The sequence below is a fragment of the Athene cunicularia genome, assembly GCF_003259725.1.
Source record: "Athene cunicularia isolate RWA chromosome Z unlocalized genomic scaffold, athCun1 chrZ_part2, whole genome shotgun sequence".
Taxonomy (NCBI): Eukaryota; Metazoa; Chordata; class Aves; order Strigiformes; family Strigidae; genus Athene; species Athene cunicularia.
The window spans coordinates 732,605-752,303 of record NW_020799143.1 but is presented as its reverse complement, the minus strand read 5'-3'; the positions used below and the strand labels follow the sequence as shown (position 1 = coordinate 752,303).

General features: G+C 40.2%; 1 protein-coding gene across 4 annotated transcripts in view; it reads right to left on the bottom strand.

Moving 5' to 3' along the window:
• The window catches only part of CHD1 (chromodomain helicase DNA binding protein 1), a 53,314-nt gene extending 46,092 nt beyond the window's left edge, over nt 1-7,222 (bottom strand). For all 4 annotated transcript variants that reach the window (XM_026866068.1, XM_026866069.1, XM_026866070.1 and 1 more), the window contains exons 1-2: nt 6,893-7,222; nt 4,758-4,959 (exon numbers count right to left, since the gene is read on the bottom strand). In XM_026866068.1, the coding sequence (XP_026721869.1) occupies nt 4,758-4,810 (53 nt within the window). In that variant the 5' untranslated portion in view covers nt 4,811-4,959; nt 6,893-7,222. The remainder of the gene's footprint in view (nt 1-4,757; nt 4,960-6,892) is intronic.
• Nucleotides 7,223-19,699: the final 12,477 nt, after the last annotated feature.

Below are 19,699 nucleotides of genomic sequence, written 5' to 3'. Positions count from 1 at the left end.
AGTTCAGCAAAAAGGAAAAGTGGACACCATACCCTGCTATACTGTGGATGCCTGAAGCAGAGTAAGACAGATGGTTGGGGTACAACTTAAACCACCTTTTTTTGCCTGTGTATCTATATCCTCTTTTCTGCTTCTTCCAAAAAAAAAAAAAGCCCGATTAAAACAGGAAAGAGACAATCTCTGCAATTTCCAAGGAGCCAACATAAATTAGGACCTTCCTGTCTTTCACTCACCCTTTCCAAACACAGTCAAGACAGTCTCTCTCCAGGACAATCCAGAGCTGGAAATTACCTTCTTTGTTCAACATAATCAGAGAAACAGTCAAATTTTTACAGGACTTCATTCTCAAATAGCTATACACCTATGTTTGTCAAAATTACCAGTGTTCACCATGTCACATTATGTCTTCCCTTTCCTCTGGTTTTATACTGGTGACCTCCTCTAACCAGCTCTATTTTGTGGGCTAACTTGCTTTTTTTCCTACCTCCTTCACTGATGCAGGGGCTTCCAAGAAACCAAATGCCAAAAGAAACTGTAAACATTATCGACTATAATAGGAAGACTAGATGGAAACAACAGGGCAAAGCAAGTTAAGCTACAGAATAGAGATGTTGTTAATCTATACAGAAATACAGTATTTGGTAACACTAACTGTTGAAGACCATTTGTGCTCTTTTAAGCACTTTATTACTCAAAATAAAATTCCTGCTTTTGTAAAGTCCCTAAACCTTCTTCCTTCCTCCAGCTCCAAGTAAATAATAACATTACTTATTAAAAAACCCAACCAAAAAAAAAAAAAACCAAACAAAAAAAAAAATCCAACCAAAAGTACACAGAAAACAAACATCATTACATGTTTAGAGGTATTCCTCACTAACAAACCTTACATTACATTCACTGTACTTTGTTCAACTAAAAAAAAAACCCGCCACCAAAAAAAAAATCAAAGACAGCAATACACAGGACTGTACAAAACAGTGGAACATCATAAGGCTATGAAAATAAAACCAAACATGATGGTTAAAGCAATAATGATGCTCTCTTCAGCACTGTTGGAGTGAGACTATTTACCATAAACACAAACCACAGCAATGATGACAAAGTTACATGTCAATAATAACCTGCAGTAGCAGGCATGCAACAGTATATACTAAAAATAAATAGCATGTTCTCAGGATGGGATCCCTAATTGAAACAGTATAGTTGCATGCATGTTGACAAACTGAGGTGTGAAATCAATAGAGCATCTTCTGGGATATGCAGTCAAGAAACCTCTCTCACCCCTAGCCCTCGAGTCAAGTAGTTGCATTTGTACAGCAGCATGTGTCAAATCCGATTTGGCATGGAAGTTTGACACACTGAAGTATTCGTCCTCAGCTACTGCAAAGCATGAACACAATTGAAATTTTCCTGATACATACCAACAACTCAAGAGAGATGCATTGTATTTCCAGTCCTGCTGACTATTATCTGCTGCCACTAGAAACTTTCTGCAAAGGAAAGGTATCAAAACCACACAGATCATCTACCAACTTTCATGACCCTATGAACCACACCAAAAGTCTAGGAGAACCACAAGTCACACATCTTGAGAGCAAAGAAGTCTCAGGCATTGTTCACAGGCAGGACATGTCAGTGGTTCCCCAGGCGTCTACTACTCTGTTGTACAATGTGACCATCCTCCAACATGCAGCTGGTTCCAGGGCCAACACAATGATGTCTTTATCAGAAGCTCCTTGTAGATCACCAGCAAAAAAAGTATTAAATGGAGTTCAATTAAAAAAAAACCCAACCCAAACACTTTAGGGGCCACATCTGAATAGCTCTGGTGTATATACGGTGTATCTACATATGTACAGTTTTATGTATATACTCTCTCTTGCTATATACAGACATTTTCATTAATATTATTTATTAAACTTCTGCTAGAAAGAAGCAAGCATACAGGAGTAATTCTGCAAATATGCTTGGGGAATCTCTGTTTTAACTCCCACTTATTTTTTAAAAGCAAGAACCTCATCGTGGCTTTCAAGTAATCTTTTTTACCTCCTATGGAAGGTATGAATTTATACAGTAAATTGAAACCTGCTGACAAAGTCTTTAGCCTTTACTTAACTTTCTTTTGTAGTCCACAGACTATTCAATCCACAAAGTGAATTAAACTCACTGAAATTACTATCTTCTATAAACATCAGCTTCCAAGTATTTAAAGAATGGTAAAATTACTTGGTGTAAGCAGCTGCTTTCTGCAAAAATGGGAGTACAATACCTTCCAGCCAGTTACCTTTCAGTTAAGCTGCACTGAGCACATTCCTTTTTACCTACAGAGAATGAAGGTTTGCTCAAGTCCTATATACCTCGTTAGGCAGGAAACAGAGGAAGAACAAAGATACAGGAAATCTGATTGTTATTCAATTAGCATCAGTGTTTCCCTTCTACAGTCCCTCTTCTACCTGAGGCTTATCTTGCAGTTCAGGTATAACTTCCCTTCCTTGCTGATTAAGCTTCTTATTCCTATCTAACTAGAATGTATTTACTCATATTCAAGTTTGCAACAGAATGCTTTCAACAACATGACATAAAGATGCTTTGCTTAAGAGGCAGCTTCTCATAGTATTGCTATAAAGTTTTTGTGTCTACACTCATTTGCTGTCCCAGTGAAAAATATCTGCAATGTTTTACCTTGAGCTAGTTAATACTCCAGAGTAGTGACTTAAAGTAAACAAGAAGCTGGAGAGAAGACTCCACTGTAATTATTACACAGAAATCAGAACATCAAGCAACAAGACTAGGTATTAGTGTTTATGCTAGTCTACAATTTCCATCATTGTTTGGTTCTAGTTATGATTTACAGCTTCAGAGGTTGTTGAAATATACAAGGAGAGTCCAAATAATGTGGCCAGTTATCCAACTGTGAAAATACAAGAGATGCACTTTTCCACCTGTAGCAAAACAGAATGTCAGGCTAAACACCTGCAGCAAAGAAAAGCTTTCTACTCATCTACTGGACAGATGAATAGATACAACACTGGAAAATTCAAAGATTTCTTGTAGTTTTGACCAATGAGGCTGTTTAGATTATCACTGTATTCACCTTCATCTCTTCTTTCCTACCAATTCTTGAGAGTCTGATCTTTGCAATTTATTCCCAGCAGCAATTCTCAATTGCTTTCTTCACTCGTTCCACTTCTCCCTCTAGCATTCTAAGTGGAACAGGACCAATAGAAGCTTAGCAAATATATTTTGTTACTGATCTCTACTTCCATTCTGTAGAATTCACATTTCCAGATTAGAAGGCTAAACACAGCAATGCTTGCCAAGCTACAGTTAGCTATCTATCTGCAGTGGCAGCTTCCTAAGGCAACTCCCCTCTGAGTAAAAACCATCTAGAAATCTGGAACCTTACAAAGAAGAAAAAGACTAAATAATAGGTGCAAGACATATAAAGATATTCCGTAAATGTCACCCGCCTTTTGCAATAATTGTTTTCATAATGGAACTAGGCTACACAGAAGAGGGTTTCATCATTTAAAATTGAAAGCTTTCATCTTTCACTTACAAAAACAGTTTCCTGATAATACATGGCAAACAAGAGCATAAGCTTTCCAAGACCTGCCTGTGGGTTAGGCTATACGGTTAATGACTGATACAAATCTAGGAAAAAATTTTTTAGCATTTTAAAACTTCTTAAAGCTTTAAAATGTGCTCAGCAGGACATTTAAAATGAATAATAGTCTCACTTCACAGGCAAGTATCAAGTTTTAAGTACTATGCATCCTCCTGATACTTAGGTTTCCATAGTCTGTAGATCATCGTGTTATGACCCTCTGACTGACAGAATGAGCTAACTGATTCAAACAGGCTATATCACAAAGAGGGGCAGAAAGACAGATGGGTAAACTAACAGCATAGTCTTAACTGCCTCTTAGAAGTCTAAAGCCACTTATTATTTGCAAGTTTACTTTGACTTCTTAAACCTTCAGCATTCATCATATTTCCAGTTTTAGAAATCTAAACTCTCTAGCCCAGGACAAACTTTCTGAATTTAGCACTGTTCTAGAAAGGGAACTTAAATCCACCCCTACAAATCGGCTGTCATCCTGCATGGATGCAGAGACATTCTAACCAGACTTTTCCGAATGTGAACACTCTGAACATGCTAGAAGACTAGCATTCAAAATTAGAGGATTGGTGGGGTTTTTTTTAATTAAAAAAGCATCTGACAAGCTGTACTTTCACTTCAGAAAACAAATACAAAACTAACTTTCAGTTATACTGCTCTGACAGCTCTAAAGAAGGAAGAATCATTAAATGCTCTCTATCAAAAACTAAAACGATGAGCCCACTGCTCCACCTTTAGAAATAATCTAGTTAGGGTTTTATACAACATGTATTATGCATGTTTGCCTTGCACTTTAGAGACAAAAGCTTTATTTTAACATTCTGATCCAATGCTTCAGCTTTTAGCACTTTAACACATTTTTTTTCCTCAGAAGACTAATGCTAATACGTGGTTTCAATACTATGTAAGTTTTATTATGTAAGGCATACACAAGATCATTACAATTCTTAGCTGAAGCTGTGTGAATGTAACAAGCACATTTATGCACCTGTAGGAGAGTATGTTCAGTCCTCCTAACTATGGTCTGCTTGCTAACCAGGAAGCTTTGGCACCAAGTTTAAATATAAAACTACAGTTTTAGTAAAGAAAATATAGAATACATAGTCATGAATATGTGAAATGAGCAAGTGCTTACCTTGACTCTCCACTACTGTTTCTTATGCTTTCGTCATCACTGTGCCCATTCATTGTAAATATTAAGTTTAAAAGATAAATAAAAATCCACTCAGGTTACAAGGTGGATATCAAGGATCCACTTCTTGATTCGCTGTATGTTTTCCAGGTTACGTGTTTGTTCTAGGGTTCTCTGCAGGTATTCAAGATTTCTCCCCAAATACCTAAAATAGTAAAGGAAAATGTTGACACATTTTGAAAATATGTTTGCAACTAAAAAGACACCAAAAAACCCCTTGGTCTTTCACTAACACTGAAAGGGGGCATCATGTTTGATGTAATGTTTTTAACTGAAAAATAGCTTTTTGTGTGTTACCTGCTCATGGATGATAATTTAATTACCATTTTCTTGTCTGAAAAAAAAAAAAAAAAAAATCTTAAAATCTTCCGAAGAGAACAAGTCTTTCATTAGTTACAGTTAAAAAAAAAAAAAAAAAGAAAAAAACTAAATGAAATACACAAAACTCATTAAAGGAAAGACCTGTCCAGCTTTTCAACTCAGTTGTGTCCCAGCATACCGGCCATAATTCTCCTTTATGCAACTTTTAATTGATGGTGCCATAAAGACGGTAATTTCTGCTGAACCGCTAGCTGCAGAATAAGAAATGTTACGGAAATTACATTCTCTTTAGCACTGCAGGCTAAGAACAGTTTACTGTATGTCCGCACTACACTTTGTGGCTTAACTTCTGTCATTCTTTGTCCTGATTTCAGGACAAAGTACATCTAAACTTTAAATTGCCTCCATGAACACATAGGTAAATACCATAGATACTAATGTTCTGCTAAGATCTGCTCGGCAAAATGTGTTTCATGCACAAAACATAGCGGAAGCATTTCCACATACACACATAATGCTTATATCCAGTTGTGGGTAGAGGCAGGAAGATAAAGACTGTCCCGTTTAAAACAAGTGTCTCCACTAAATAAAACCAGCAAGATCCCACAGATGGAATTACCATTATTTCACATACAAGAGCATCTTAAATCAGAGCCCTGCACTATCCGATGCAGCTAAAGAAAGTTCAGGCTCACGGTAAAGGGACTGCAAGTATAAACTCAGTTATAATCAGATAAAGAGCAGCGCCTCTCAGATTTAGTAGTGTGAAAGCGATTAGGGGCTCGCCTGCTGGCTGCCTGCCCCAGGTGCTCTCCTCGAATAGGCAATACAAAACTCATGGGGTTGGAGGCGGGGGGGAAGCCTAGCTCCGACGACGGAAATGCCCCGCGCTGAGGCACCAGCTGATACCCGAGCCACTCCGGCCAGCAAACAAAGACGATGAAGGAGGGAAAGTAATAGGAAGGAGCCTTGCAACCATGGACGGTCCGCGAAGCGAGGTTGGGGACTCTACGGCGGAGGAGGCAAGCCAGGAGGCTCCCCAAGGCCCGGCTGCGAGGCCGCGCTCTGCGCCCCCGGCAGCAGGCTGCCCGCAGTCTGTCCTCCCGCGCGGAAACACACCCTCTCGCCTCCAGGCCCAGTAACCTCTGGACCCCGCAAAACACTTTGAGACGCGGCCAAATTTTCTCCCTACCACCCGTTTCCTGCTCGCAGCGATCCTCCCCCGAGATCTGGCCGTCCAGACTGCGGTCCCGCGGTCGCTCTCCTTCCGCCAGTCCCCAAGACGCTCCCGCGGGAGCCCGGGCCAGGGCTGCCTCCTGCCCACAGAGACGGCCCTCCGCTAGCGGAGCGGCCTGCACAGGCGCCACTCCCGGCCAAGGTTCTGTGGCAGCGTCTCCAAGGCCGCCACTGTTCTCCATGCTCGCTTCCCGCGGCGCCCCCCATGGCCAGAGGAGAACCACGGCCGCTCTCCAGTCTCCCGGGTGGTTCGACACTGGCTCCCCCCGCAGGAGCCAACGGGCGGCCAACGAGTGCGGCTCGACCCCAGCTGCCAGCCTCGGCCCTCGCAGGTCCCTGCCTCCGCTGAAAACATCGAGTGGGCCCAAACACCCAGCCCAGCACCGGGCGTCCAGCCCCCAGCTGGCCGACAGCGGGCCCCGCGCCCCATCTCGTCAGCACCGCCCGCCTCCCCCTTCCATCTTAGGCAACCGCACAACTCCCGGACAGCAAGAGAAAAGTCATGGCGGGCCTTTGCCTACCTGCGTGCACCCAGCCCAGCCCGGCCCGACCAGTCCTTCCCAGAGCCGCCCCGGCCCAAGACTGCGCTATGCCCCACGGAGAGGTTCGTGCCGCAGCCTAGGGTCGGGGGCTGCTGCCGCGGCGGGGCCTGGGCCGCCTCTCCTCCCGCTGGCCGCCGGCTCCTCACAGTCCCGCCCGGGGGGCTCGCTCGCCAGCTCAAGCAATGGAGCCCCGAAACGGACAAGGAGAAGCGCAAGGCGAACCCAGGTGGATGCTGCGCCGTTCTGTTTCACCACCGCTTAAATCCTCCCAACAGCCGCCATCACGCTGCCGTTCCGCTCTGCCTCCCCCTCCCTCGTTCGGATGGAAACCCCGAGCGTGATGTCAGCTCTGCGCCCTGGGACCGACCAGCAGAAGGAGGAGGAGCCACGGCCTGAGGCGACTTGCAGCGCTGCTGGGCCGCTCTTGAGTGGGGCGGTTAAGGGAGGATGCGTAGCTTTGCCGCGCCGCAGGCCGGTGAGCTCGATGCCGCGGTTGCCCTCCCTGCCTGCCGCATGGAAGGGGCGAGGAGACTGGCCGCGTGTGAAGGCGCAGGGTGCGGCCCGGCCCGGCCCATGACTTGAGCGGTGCGGCCTCGCGCCTGGTGCTGGCCGCCGGTTACCGTTCTGTCCAGTGGGGTTTTTGTATTTGCTCTTGGGTTTTCGGTGTAAAATCACAGGCCAGCGACAAAGATGACAGCATTTCTTAGTCGTAACTACGTAGTGACAAGTCGTACAGGGGTGTATTTAGTAGGCTTGACTTGCTGATGCTGGAAGGACGATTGTATCCGTGATGACTCTGTCCCCTGGCTGGGCGCTGGTCGTCTTCCTTCCATTCCAGAACTTAACGCCCTCTTGAGCCGTTTGTTTAAGGTGCCTCACCTTCGTCATTGGGGGAAAAAGAAAAAAACAAAACAAAACAAAAAACAACCAAATAACAAACCGACCAAAAAACAACAACAAAACCCACCACCAAAACCAAAGCAAACCAAAATAAAACAGAGAAAAGTCATCTAAGCTGTGTGTCCAAATGTTCCCAGGGTAGCAATGGAAAGTAGTAGCAGTTGAATGATAGAGTGTTCTGTAAAGCAATATCACACCACAGCCAAACACCACTGGGAAGAGAGAGCAGTTTACCTGCCTTCTTTCCTTTGGAGGCACATGTGCAATTAGACTCTCACTCTAAAGAAGTGTGAGGTCATTACTGACTGACATCTGACCTTTGGATATTTATTTGTTTAGCACTCTGTAAGAGTGAAAGAGGTCAAGATCAGCATGAAAACACAGTTTGCTCATGAACAAAGGGAAACTTGAAGGAAGCAAGTCACTGTGTGAGTATACTAGAGGAAGGTTGTTACAGCAGCTGTCACAGCAGTTCAAGCTTGAAGAGTTGTACTAGTGAAGTATATACTGGGCTATAGCTTACCTCATGGTTGTTCTTCCAGGGTGAGCAAAGCTGGTTACCTCAGTGCTCAGTGGAGGGTGGGTAGCCAATGTACCTGCCACCCTTCAGCTGGTTTGCTGGGGTTTCCTGAAGCTGTGTCCAGCGCACCAAAGGAGTTGTGAGATTACTGCCACACAGAGACTCAATATCTGAGGAGCAGCAGAGGCAAGATGAGGCATATACACTAGCCCAGCTCTCAAGCACCATATAGGAAGGTACCCCCAAATCTCAGTGATGGATTGCAGAGAATAATTTTCCACCTTACAGTTAAAAAATATGCACCAGGAGTTGCTCAGACAAGAAAAATACTTCAAAGTTTACAAGAAGGCTGTATTACATTATGTTCCTTATTGAAGCATAGAAGTTTGCCTAAGTCTGTTCAAGGGAGAATATTTTGTTGTGATAGACTAGGACACTGCAAGATCAGTGGACTGAAGATTAAATTCAGGAGTGTCAAAATGAAAGTAACTCTTTTAAATTAAGGTAATTAATAACAAAACACTTTAGCAAGGACAATTCAGACCCTAATGGAAGGATTTGTATTACTGTTAGAGATTTGTTAGTTTTAAGGAAAGGAACAGTGAAAAGCCACTGGATTGTTCAACCAGAAGGGTTTATGCAAAAATTGTGAACTAAAGCAGTTACCTATTTCAAGTAGGAGATAAGACCAAGTTGATGAGAATTCTGATACATGCTAGGTGTTAGGTCTACAAATGATGTGATTTACATAGATGAAGAATCTGAGTTGCATAGACAAATAACAAAACAAATTTCATTGAGCTTTAGAGCTGATTGTAAAACTCCCATTGGTCAATATAATATGTAAATACATAATTTACACTTTCAATATCAATATGATCCACAGAATCAGTAAAACCTTTAATAATACAACCATACCTAAATACAAATAAAAGGAAATAAGCATCCCTTTCTGTTTACAGAATCTCTCTTACAAACTGCTACACTTTGTCTAGTTGAAGATACATAATGCTCCGGGAAGAAATGAGATAGGGAAACAAAAAAGAGAAAACAAAATAAATTCCATCAGTTCCAGTTATTTATCTACAGAATGCAATCAATTCTTATTAAACATCCCAAAAGCTAAATGTCAATAAACAGGGTAGATGTTAGTTAAATTCCTCTATTTCTGCTGTCCAACTTCCTCTATTTTTGCTATCTAACTTCCTCTCTTCAAGGTTCTAATTATTCACAGAGATACAGTGACTTTCATCCTTCTCTTTTCTCTGTTTCTCCTCCGTCCTAACATTCTGTAAGAAATCATTATAGAAAAGAGTTTTATTCTGCTAAAAAAAATATCTTTCCAGGTGGCTGCTGCTTCAAGTACTGTGTATATTTTAATTGTGATACATATTGATTTTTAACACATGGTAACATCAATAACTGTAATCAACTTCTATTAACAAATGAAAGTAAAGAAGTATTCCTATAAGGCAAATATATTGGTTTAGCTGTTAATACAGGAATTAATGAAACTACTTGTTCTTTCAGGAAAAGAATTGAGGGAGAAAGGCTAGTTTTTCCATTTCACATGGCAACCACTACTTGGTCTTTTGCATTGTTAGAGTTACTGATGTGACAGTTTCTATATTTAAATACTGATCACACTGCACATACACGGTTTTCTTTGCAGTTTAAGGGCCCAAATCTTCAAACTTTTAAAATGTGACCACAGTTCCCTGGCATTCCTCCAAGTGTTTAGGGCCTCTTCTTCATTAATAAGATTGTCATATTTTGCAAGATTGTCTGCACGGTTAGGAAGATATGACTGTACTTATATTAAGTATACTTGTAATAGCTTATTTTAGCTATCAAAAATAACTGCAAACACATGACGGAATGAACATTAGCATAAATCAATAATCAGAGTCAGTGCTAGAAAATTTTACCAACAGTACTATCAAGATATAAAATTGTTCTCATGTATAGTTCCATTTGCAGATGCACAACTCCTCTGTCCTCTTCACATTTGCATGCAGCCCAGCATATCATTTGTCCTTGGAGAGCTGCCTTGTGGTTGTTAGAAGGTTCTGTCATGGTCAGTGTTGTTTCAGATTAATTAAGCAATACAGACACACTACCACTTGGTATGAATGCCCTTTTGCCAGAAAGACATGTATACACTTTACCATAAGCAGTTACTATTGGGTAGTCTGCTATAAACAGTCCTTTTGGGTTTTTTTCCTCCTGGGACTTCGACACCAGTAGTTTTCATATCCAAATTAATAAGGTTTAACTTACCTCCTTTCCAATGAGGATCAGTCCTTAGCTTTTTTCACAGTTGCATGATTTAGTTAGAGGCATGAGACATCTTTCTGCTTCCTGACTGTAATGGTTGCTAGCCTGTGTGCTCACTAATATAAAATGTTTCCTGAACACGGCAGTTAAAAATACTAGCCTACACTTTGCAACCCAGGAGATAACCTCAATTCTCTAAGTCTTCTAAATATGTCCCAAAGTGCTGTTCCTCAGGATGTACTACACATGCCCTTTCATTTGTCTTTCATAAATGAAGGTGCCTCACATTTGGTAACCTCACTTTGAGTCACTGCAATAGAAGGAAGGCTTAAGATTCAAGCAATTCTGTTTCTGCAGGATATGAATGGAACTCCTAGTTACAAAACTTGGAAGCAGTCTACATTTTTAGTTATATTTTACTTAATAAGCCTTCCTGGCTTCTTCAGTTTCCTTCACCTAGATTCTTTTGGCTGAGGTTCTCAGCTGTCCTGGAAATCCCTTTTGAAGGTATGGTTTCATTATGGTTTAAGTTAACTGAAGTTAGAGCTGCTGTGATCCAATCCTCTTGTCTGCCATACCAGCCAAAAACTAGCCCCGCTCAAAAATGATTGCTTTTTGGCCGCTTCTACTTTCTGAACTAGGTCACCACAAGCTGCACATGCAGTGATCCTTGTGCAGAAGGCTAGCAGCAGCAATTGTTACTCAGAGTGGCTAGAAATTGCCACAACAGTATCTGTAGATCTTTCTCCACATCCCTGTGATATAAGGATTTTCTTTTCACATCAGAACTTGTTTGTATTGCATCTTTCACCAGTTCCTTGTTTTCCAGATGGCATAGTAAAGTATGCACAACATTTCTATCTTAGCAGCATTTCACAGCACAAGTAATACCGACTTCTGTTACACATAGCTTTCAGTTTGTATCAAGAGACAAATACATGTGACTCATAACATTTTAAGGAAAGCTGGACAAAGCTTTTTGTTGTTACAGAAAAGCTGTCAGACATAGGAATAAGCTTTTATTTTTTTTTTCTGAAACTGTATTACAAGTTTCTGGCATCTCAGCATACTTCCATGATATGGGTAAGAATATTTATTGTGTCTAAGGTGTCAACGATTTACCCCACCCCTACCCCTCCAGCTGTTCTTGAGTTGGATTTGTGCTTGAAGACAAAATGTAATACATGATCCAAGTTAGGTGCATTGTTACACAATTAGCACAAACCATTTTAATGTCTATGTTTTCATGTTATTTTCCTTAATATATCTTTTTAATAGTGGTAGTATTTAATGTTTATCACAGTATCTTATGTTAAAGAAAAGATTTATCACTGTTCTTAACATTTAGAAGCTCTTCTGAACAAAGAATCTTCTTTATTTTTAAAGTGGTGAAGCCTTAAATACTGGATCTAGCAGTCTTTAGTAAGGCAAGATAGATAAGAAATATCTGTAACTTTTAACTATGTTATATGCTTGTTTCTTCCCTTTCTTTTTTTCTTCTTCTAAACAACTTCCCCATCACATTTAGTACTTTGATTTTTCTCCTTGTACTCTTCAATTAATTCTGAAACATCCCCAAGAGCTCAAAAACCGCAATACTAGATATAATACACCAACAGAGATTTTCTTTCTCTTAACTAGATACTATATGCAGCAGGCATAGCCTAGTTTGTCTGCTTTTCATTCATGTTGTACTCCTGCGGTCATTCCATTTCATTTTATAGAAACACAGAATCATCTAGGTTGGAAAAGACCTTGAAGATCATCCAGGCCAACAGTGACAGTTCCCAGCTACACCATATTCCTCAGCACTATGTCAACCCGACTCAAACACCTACAGGGATGAGGACTCCACCTCCTCCCTGGGCAGCCCATTCCAACACCTAACAACCCGTTCTGTAAAGAAATGCTTCCTAATATCTACTCTAAACATTCCCTGCTGCAACTTGAGGCCATTGCCTCTTGTTCTATCACTTCTTACTTGGTTAAAGAGGCTCATCCCCAGCTCTCTGCAGCTTAATTTCAGGTAGTTCTAGAGAGCAATGAGGTCTCCCCTCAGCCGCCTCCTCTTCTCCAGGCTAAACAACGCCAGTTCCCTCAGTTGCTCCTTGTAAGACATGTGCTCCAGAGCCTTCACCAGCTTCATTACCCTGCTTTGGACACTTTCGAGTCATTCAATGTCCTTTTTGTAGTGAGGGGCCCAAAACTGAACACAGTAATCAAGGTGCGGCCTCACCAGTGCCGAGTACAGTGGTAAGATCCCTTCCCTGTCCCTGCTGTCAACACTATTTCTGACACAAGCCAGGATGCCATTGGACTTCTTGGACACCTGGGCACACTTCTGGCTCCTGTTCAGCTGGCTGTCAGTCAACCCCCCACAGGTCCCTCTCTGACTGATAGCTCTCCAGCCACTCTTTCTCAAGCCTGTAGCGCTGCTGGGGGGTTGTTGTGGCCCAAGTGCAGCCCCCGGCATTTGGCCTTATTGAAAATCCTCCAGTTGGCCTCAGGCCATGGCTCCAGCCTGTTCAGGTCTCTCTGCAGAGCCTCCCTACTCTCGAGCAGATCAACACTCCCACCCAACTTGGTGTCATCTGCAAACTTACTGAGAATGTCCTCAATCCCCTCATCTAGATCATCAATAAACAGGAGTGTCCCCAACACCGAGCCCTGGGAGACACCACTTGTGACTGGCCACCAACCAGATATAACTCCATTCAGCCCAACCGTTTGGGCCCAGCCATCCAGACAGTTTTTTACCCAGCAAAGCTTGTGCCCATCCAAGCCACCAGCAGCCAGTTTCTCCAGGAGAATGCTGTGGGAATCAGCGTCAAAGGCCTTTCTAAAAGTCAAGATATACAACATCCAAAGCCTTCTTTCATTTCTTTCATTTAAATACTTCTTTAATTTAAGTTTTTCTTGCATTTAAATACTACATCTTCTTCACTTCTCCTACTCTCTTATTTACCAAACCCAAAAACCATTTCTCATTTACCTCCCCTCCTTATTTGGCCTTCATCAATCAGCCAGGTGCACAATGATAAAAATTAGGGCGATTAAGATTTAGAAGAAAATGAAAGTGACACTTATTTTAAAGAAATTGCTAAAAGAAAAATAAAAGAAAAAGATTAAGTTCTCTGTGGAAAAAGCTAGTCTAAATTTTTTTCCTATTTAACCTGTGGGCCGCTTTCAGAGTACTCATTAGAAATCAGCGTAGTTTGAAGCTGCTACTTGCTTAGGTCTTGTCTTCATATAGAGCTGGTCAGAAGTACTTCTCTCACAACAATTTTGTGTGTAGGTGCCATAGTAAGATACAAAGTTTTATTAGCTTTGAATGTCATTAATCTGTAGGTACTTGAAATGCAGGTAGATTTGGTAACTGCAGTGCATGGAAACAGAATTACGGAAAAAAATATCCTAGTAGCTAGATAAATAAATTGGCTAAGTTTGACCAACTAAACATAGGGGTTTTAATAATTTATTTATAAAATTCTTAAATTATACAATCCCTTAGAAAATATGTGAGTACATCCATAAATGTTTTTCAAGTTAAAACAAAATGTAATAACTTCAACTGGTAAAAGTTTACACATGAATTTTCTTAACTATGTGAATTTAATCAAATTGAGCAACAAACTAATAATTGGGCAAGTATGATTCAAGGATTTACCTTTGGGTCATGTATAGTACAATTAAATAAACTTTTCACAATTTTCTTCCTTGTCTGGACACAATATCTGTATGTGATTGGAACACCTGAACGGAAAGTGTATTGACTGAATATTTTGCTGAAAAGATCAAAGAAGTAATTAAAACAGTGGTAATTAAAAGGTTGTAATGAGGCTCTAAGGTTAACATCCATCAGGACAGCTGAGAAAAGTTCACACTTTTCTTTAGGCTACTGTGTTGGTCTGTTTAAATTACCACTGATTTCTTGGAGGCATTAATTCTGTCCAAAAGTAGTAGGAGTGTATAGACCTTGGCTGCCTTATAAGTATAGTGTCTGTTAGTGTTATCTTTTCAATATTTACCTAGAGAAAGTTTAAACTTTTCCTTTTTATTCCTTCTTAGTCAATAATCCTCGGTATTTTCAAGATAAAGTCAAACCTGTGACTGTTTTCTACAGAGACAATAACAGACTGCTTTAAACTACCTTCTGGAGTAGGGAAGAGAAATTAATTCCTGGAGACTTGCTTAATCACAGTAAGGACTTATGTGTTTGTGGATAAAAATAATATATCTAGCATCCACAGTTAAAGAATAAACTTACAGTAATGATACTTCAAGCCACAAGTAGTCTTTGTATAAAGAACAGTCAGATGATATAAACATGACTATTTTCTTGTTATCATAGCATTTTTATAGCATTTTCTTTCAAATTAGAATGATCCTATACATAGTAATTGTTTCAGAGGATTTTTAAAATAAATAAGGGACTTGTCTACTGAGAGGAGGAGCTTGTCATGCAGTCAATTCTATATTTTTCTTTTGTTTACTTGTGTTTTGTAATTCAATAAGGAAAGTAGACTCTTTTCTTTTAAATGACGTTGATATCTTTGTTCAGTGGTAATAATGCCAGTCTTCAGTTTCCGGTAGTTTTGAGATGTCTGTAAGGGGAAGGACATTTTCTCACATGAATGTAATATGGATGGCCTTGCTTTGTTATAAACTGATTTATCTTTGGCCCATGTTTTCAAGTCTTTCCACTCTGTTTTCGCCTGTCTCAGATTGTTCTGCTCGTGAAGGTGCAATTATATCTGTTACTGTAATTATTAAAAGGTGCAGCCTTAGCCCATGTCTGTATTAGGAACCTGTTAACCTTAGGTCTGAGGGTTGTTTGGTTTTGGTTTGGGTTTTGGTTTTTTTTTTTGAGAGTCTAGACATATCAAAGACAGTTCTTGCTGGTTTAATTTGGGAATCTAGTAAAGCTGCCTTTGTTGCTGATGTTAGGAAGTGGTAACAATGACCTCTACTAAATTCTGGTTTATAGCTGTCTGTCATACATATGTATTCAATTAGTCTACAAGGCAACTTAATAAAACTTTTAAAACCCAAAATAATTACTGTAAATGCCTGGGTAAAATGAACAAGTCTCTGCAAGGATGTATGTTTGAAGTATCCTACATTTCAACTAGCAGGCTTTTTGGTGCATTACTTGAAGCTGGAGATAAATACAATAAAGCCTGATTTTTAGATAGGCAGGTAACATCAGTGAAGCTTTTATAATTGGACCAGTATCTTTCTAGTATATTAACTGTCAGTTTGAGAATCTGATATTATTTGTTGTCAAATATTCTCAATTTTGAAGTGATTATATGAACAATTGATTTTGGTAAGTGTTCTAAATTTGCTTTCTCGTTCTAATTTTAGTTGAAAATTATCTCATAAATTAAAAAGTAACAAATAAGTCATTGTCATATCTAAGTTTTGGCCAAGATCAAAGGAATCAAGAGAAGCTGAAGAAAGGTGGGGAACAACAGTCAACTAAATAAAATTAATTTCAGAATATTGTAGTCTCCAAGCCTTACTGAAGCTACTTGGTTTGCATGTGATAATCATCACTGTAAGTAGTCTGCTAGTACCTCATCTATATCTGTTCAAACAGTTAATGCTGTTGTGTTTCTTGGTCCTGTACACCAGAGCAGTTCCAATGCGGATGGCAAGCCATTGCTGAACAACAGCAGCATCTCCAAGCTATGTTTCCACTTGCTTTCTTGCAATATTTATTGAGTGCTTCAATTACCTGGAAAAGCATATGTGTTCAATAGCAGCGTCCAAGACAGGATACAGCTTATTTTGATTCTTGTCTATCTGAAAATCAGTATCTTATTTTATGAGCACTTTGGTTTTAAAATCATGCTGTGAAAACAGAGCTGACTGGTTTTTAGAAAAGAAAACATGATGACATGAGCGCAACTGGCTAGTTGCCATAAGCACACCAGCTCGTAGATACCTTTTTGCAGAATGAGACTAGTGACCTGTGTTGCAGGTTCAAGCTGTATGTGGAAGTATCCAAGTACCTGAAAGAAGAAAAACAAGTAAGTGTTCTGGGAACAGCTAACTAAGTTCTTTAATTCTGCAAACTTGTATCCTATATATCACCACTTCAATCTCTTTTATATTCCCTGACCTTTCACACTCTTCAACACCTGAAGTTCCTTTACATGTCCACTAACTGTGCTGTGGAGAGAGGGAGGGGGAAGGCAGGAGGAGGCTGATTTGGCTTTATCAGATACCAGCTGCTACCAGATACTTAGACCTCTCTTTATAACCATAGGGTTCATATTTTCAGAGCGCCATCACTTCTGATAGAGTTGATTGAACTTGCTAGGTGATTTCAAAAGTTATCACAGAAGAAGGTAGGGAATGATAAAGTAAATAAAGTTGATGCAACCATGTGGCGCACTTTTTTTGTTTTGTTTGGGGTTTTTTGTTGTTTTGTTTTGGTTTGTTTGTTTGTTTGTTTTTTTTTCCCATTAGGAAGCCCTACTAGAAGAAGAGTGCCAGTAATGTGTGAAAAATAAATTAGCCAGTCTTTCAAAGACTCTCTCTACTGTCCACTTGCAAAATACTCCTAAAAATCTGTATTTAAAGTCACTTAAAACATTTCTTGAACAATAAAAAATGTCAGCTTCTGCATGTAGACTTAAGTCATCTTAAGTCTGTTTTGGAGAGCTGTTATAATATTTCTAGGGTGGATTGCCTTTTTCAGGGTTTTCAACAGTAAAACCTTACAGGTCTTGTTCATGTGTCTGCTTTCTTGCTTTTCCTGTTAGTATGCTGGTGTATCATGAACTTCTGGTGGTCTCCTTGATAAGACAGTTGGCTGGCCAGCTGTCCTCATTGGTAGAGCATTGTCCAGATACACATGGCAGATGTAGTGCCACAGCAAAAGGCATAGTACTGGGCAGCTGCCAGGGAACAAGCACCCTTGTTTAATAAACTCCCACCCTAAGGCATTTTCTGTGCTGTAGGCCCTTCTCCATCACCATGTATTACTGGGAACCTGCTTTTAATTTGATAAGCATTATTGTTGCATGACCTTATGCATAAAATGCCCATTCTTTGTAACACCATGGTAGCCTTAGATTTTATAATTCATTGGAAGTTAAGAGGCATAAAGTAACATAACTATATGCCACTATATATAACACTATATTTACAGCTGGAGCTTTTGTTTGCATAGCTATTTCAGTCACAAGCCTCCTCTACTCATATCCCAACCTGTCATAGTTTACACTAAAAATATTTACAAATGCTGAGCTTCCCCTCAGCTAAAGAAGACTACTACTCTTACCCATCAATTAAAAAAAAAAAAAAACAAACAAACATATGTTACACTAGTATAACTATTATACTTGACCAAAACCTTGAATGCTGTGTCTCTTGCATGCTGGAGTAATGCAGTTTTATCACTAGAGCAACTGAAATTATGTATTGCCTTAAACTTGGTCCTAGTTGTGTAAAATAGTGGGTTTTTCCCTCTCAGTTGCAGCAGAATAATGGATAGGTCATGCTGGCAGTTATACTATTGAGTAGCCTTTTAGGACTTAATATTTTTAGGTGAAAATAAGTTCATAAAAAGTAAGTTTATAATAAGTAACAGAGTGCTATCAGTGTTTGAGCCTTCAGAGACTAGCTCTGAGAAGCGTGGACATCTAATTATAATTTGGGCATGCGGAAGTTCAGCTCAAAACTAAGGTTTGTTACTAACCCTGCTGTTGACAGAAAAAATAGACTGAAGAAATTGAAGGAATCATAAGTGAACTGTTTCTTCCCTTTACTAAAGGAAGGATAAACAGGAGCTATGTCTGAAAGAGGCATCATTCTTTGTCACCCCTGTGTGCTGCAATCCTCCTAGAGCCAAACAACAACAGCAGGCCTTTCTCATAGGGTACTGGCCTTCTTCCAGTTCAGTCAGCTGAGTCAGCATAGATGCCCACAGGCTGTAAATAAGCATCTGTTCCACCATAGACCTCCATGGATAGCAGGGCGGAGCGACTCTGCTGTCTCACTATGAGACACAGGGGAGTGTTCCGGTGCATCTTCCCCCCTTCCTCCTCCTTCCTTCTGTTATTTGAAAAGCAGATTTTTCGCCCAGTGTGCAACAGGTCAACCACCACATGCTCAGGAGAGACATTGCTGATTTTGCTGATTAAGGATACCAGTTAAACTCAGACACCCGCATGAAAAGAGCAGGCGTATTTTACTAATGATAACTAAATAATGTAACAGAGTAATACACAAAACATGCAGTAAGAAAAGGCAGAATAATGCACCTAAAGCAACAAATAGGAAAATTACCCTGTGGTATTGCATCAAATCATTACCACATAAGAGGGAGAATAGATTAAGAAAGATACATCACCACTTGCATATGTTACCATCATCCAGATCCACAGATGCTGGGGAGCCCTGGTTACAGTGAGGATTTGGAGAGCCTGTCCCGACAAGTGGGAAGTCCTATGCAATGCCTAAAATATCTATCAGTTATAAAATATACAGGATTCATTTATAGGTCAATTCTGTCTTGGGCCTATTGTTCAAGCCTTAGCACTTCATTTGCTTATTTAGTTTAGGGTTGCTCAATCCTAGGTGCTCGGTGGTTTTCCACAAATCAAGCACACCAATGAGACTTTTTGTGCTATATTTGTACATAAAACTTACAGACAGGAATTTTCCAAATCTATTCTCTCTATGATGATTAGTTAGTAATATACATACAATTGTAATACTGCTGACACAATACTTCTACTATATGCATGCTCAGAGTCTTTACCTGGGCAAGGGTCTTCTTGACCTATAGGCATGATTTTTAGTATTATAATGAGAGCAGGTCAGCTAAGGATACATGGACCTTGAGTCTGCTTGCCAAGTTGGCATTGTATCCTCTTCAAGGTCTAATTGCTCTGGGATGTCCTTGCTCTTCTGATTAGGGATGCCTTTGGCTTTTACATATACAAAGAATGTCTTTCTTGATCTAAGCATAATATTGCTACTTGTTCTAAAAGTTTAACCTTCAGCACTTCCACTGACCTTGGCGTTAAGCACAGATGTTCTCTTCACAACCCCTCCTCACAACTCCCCTTCAT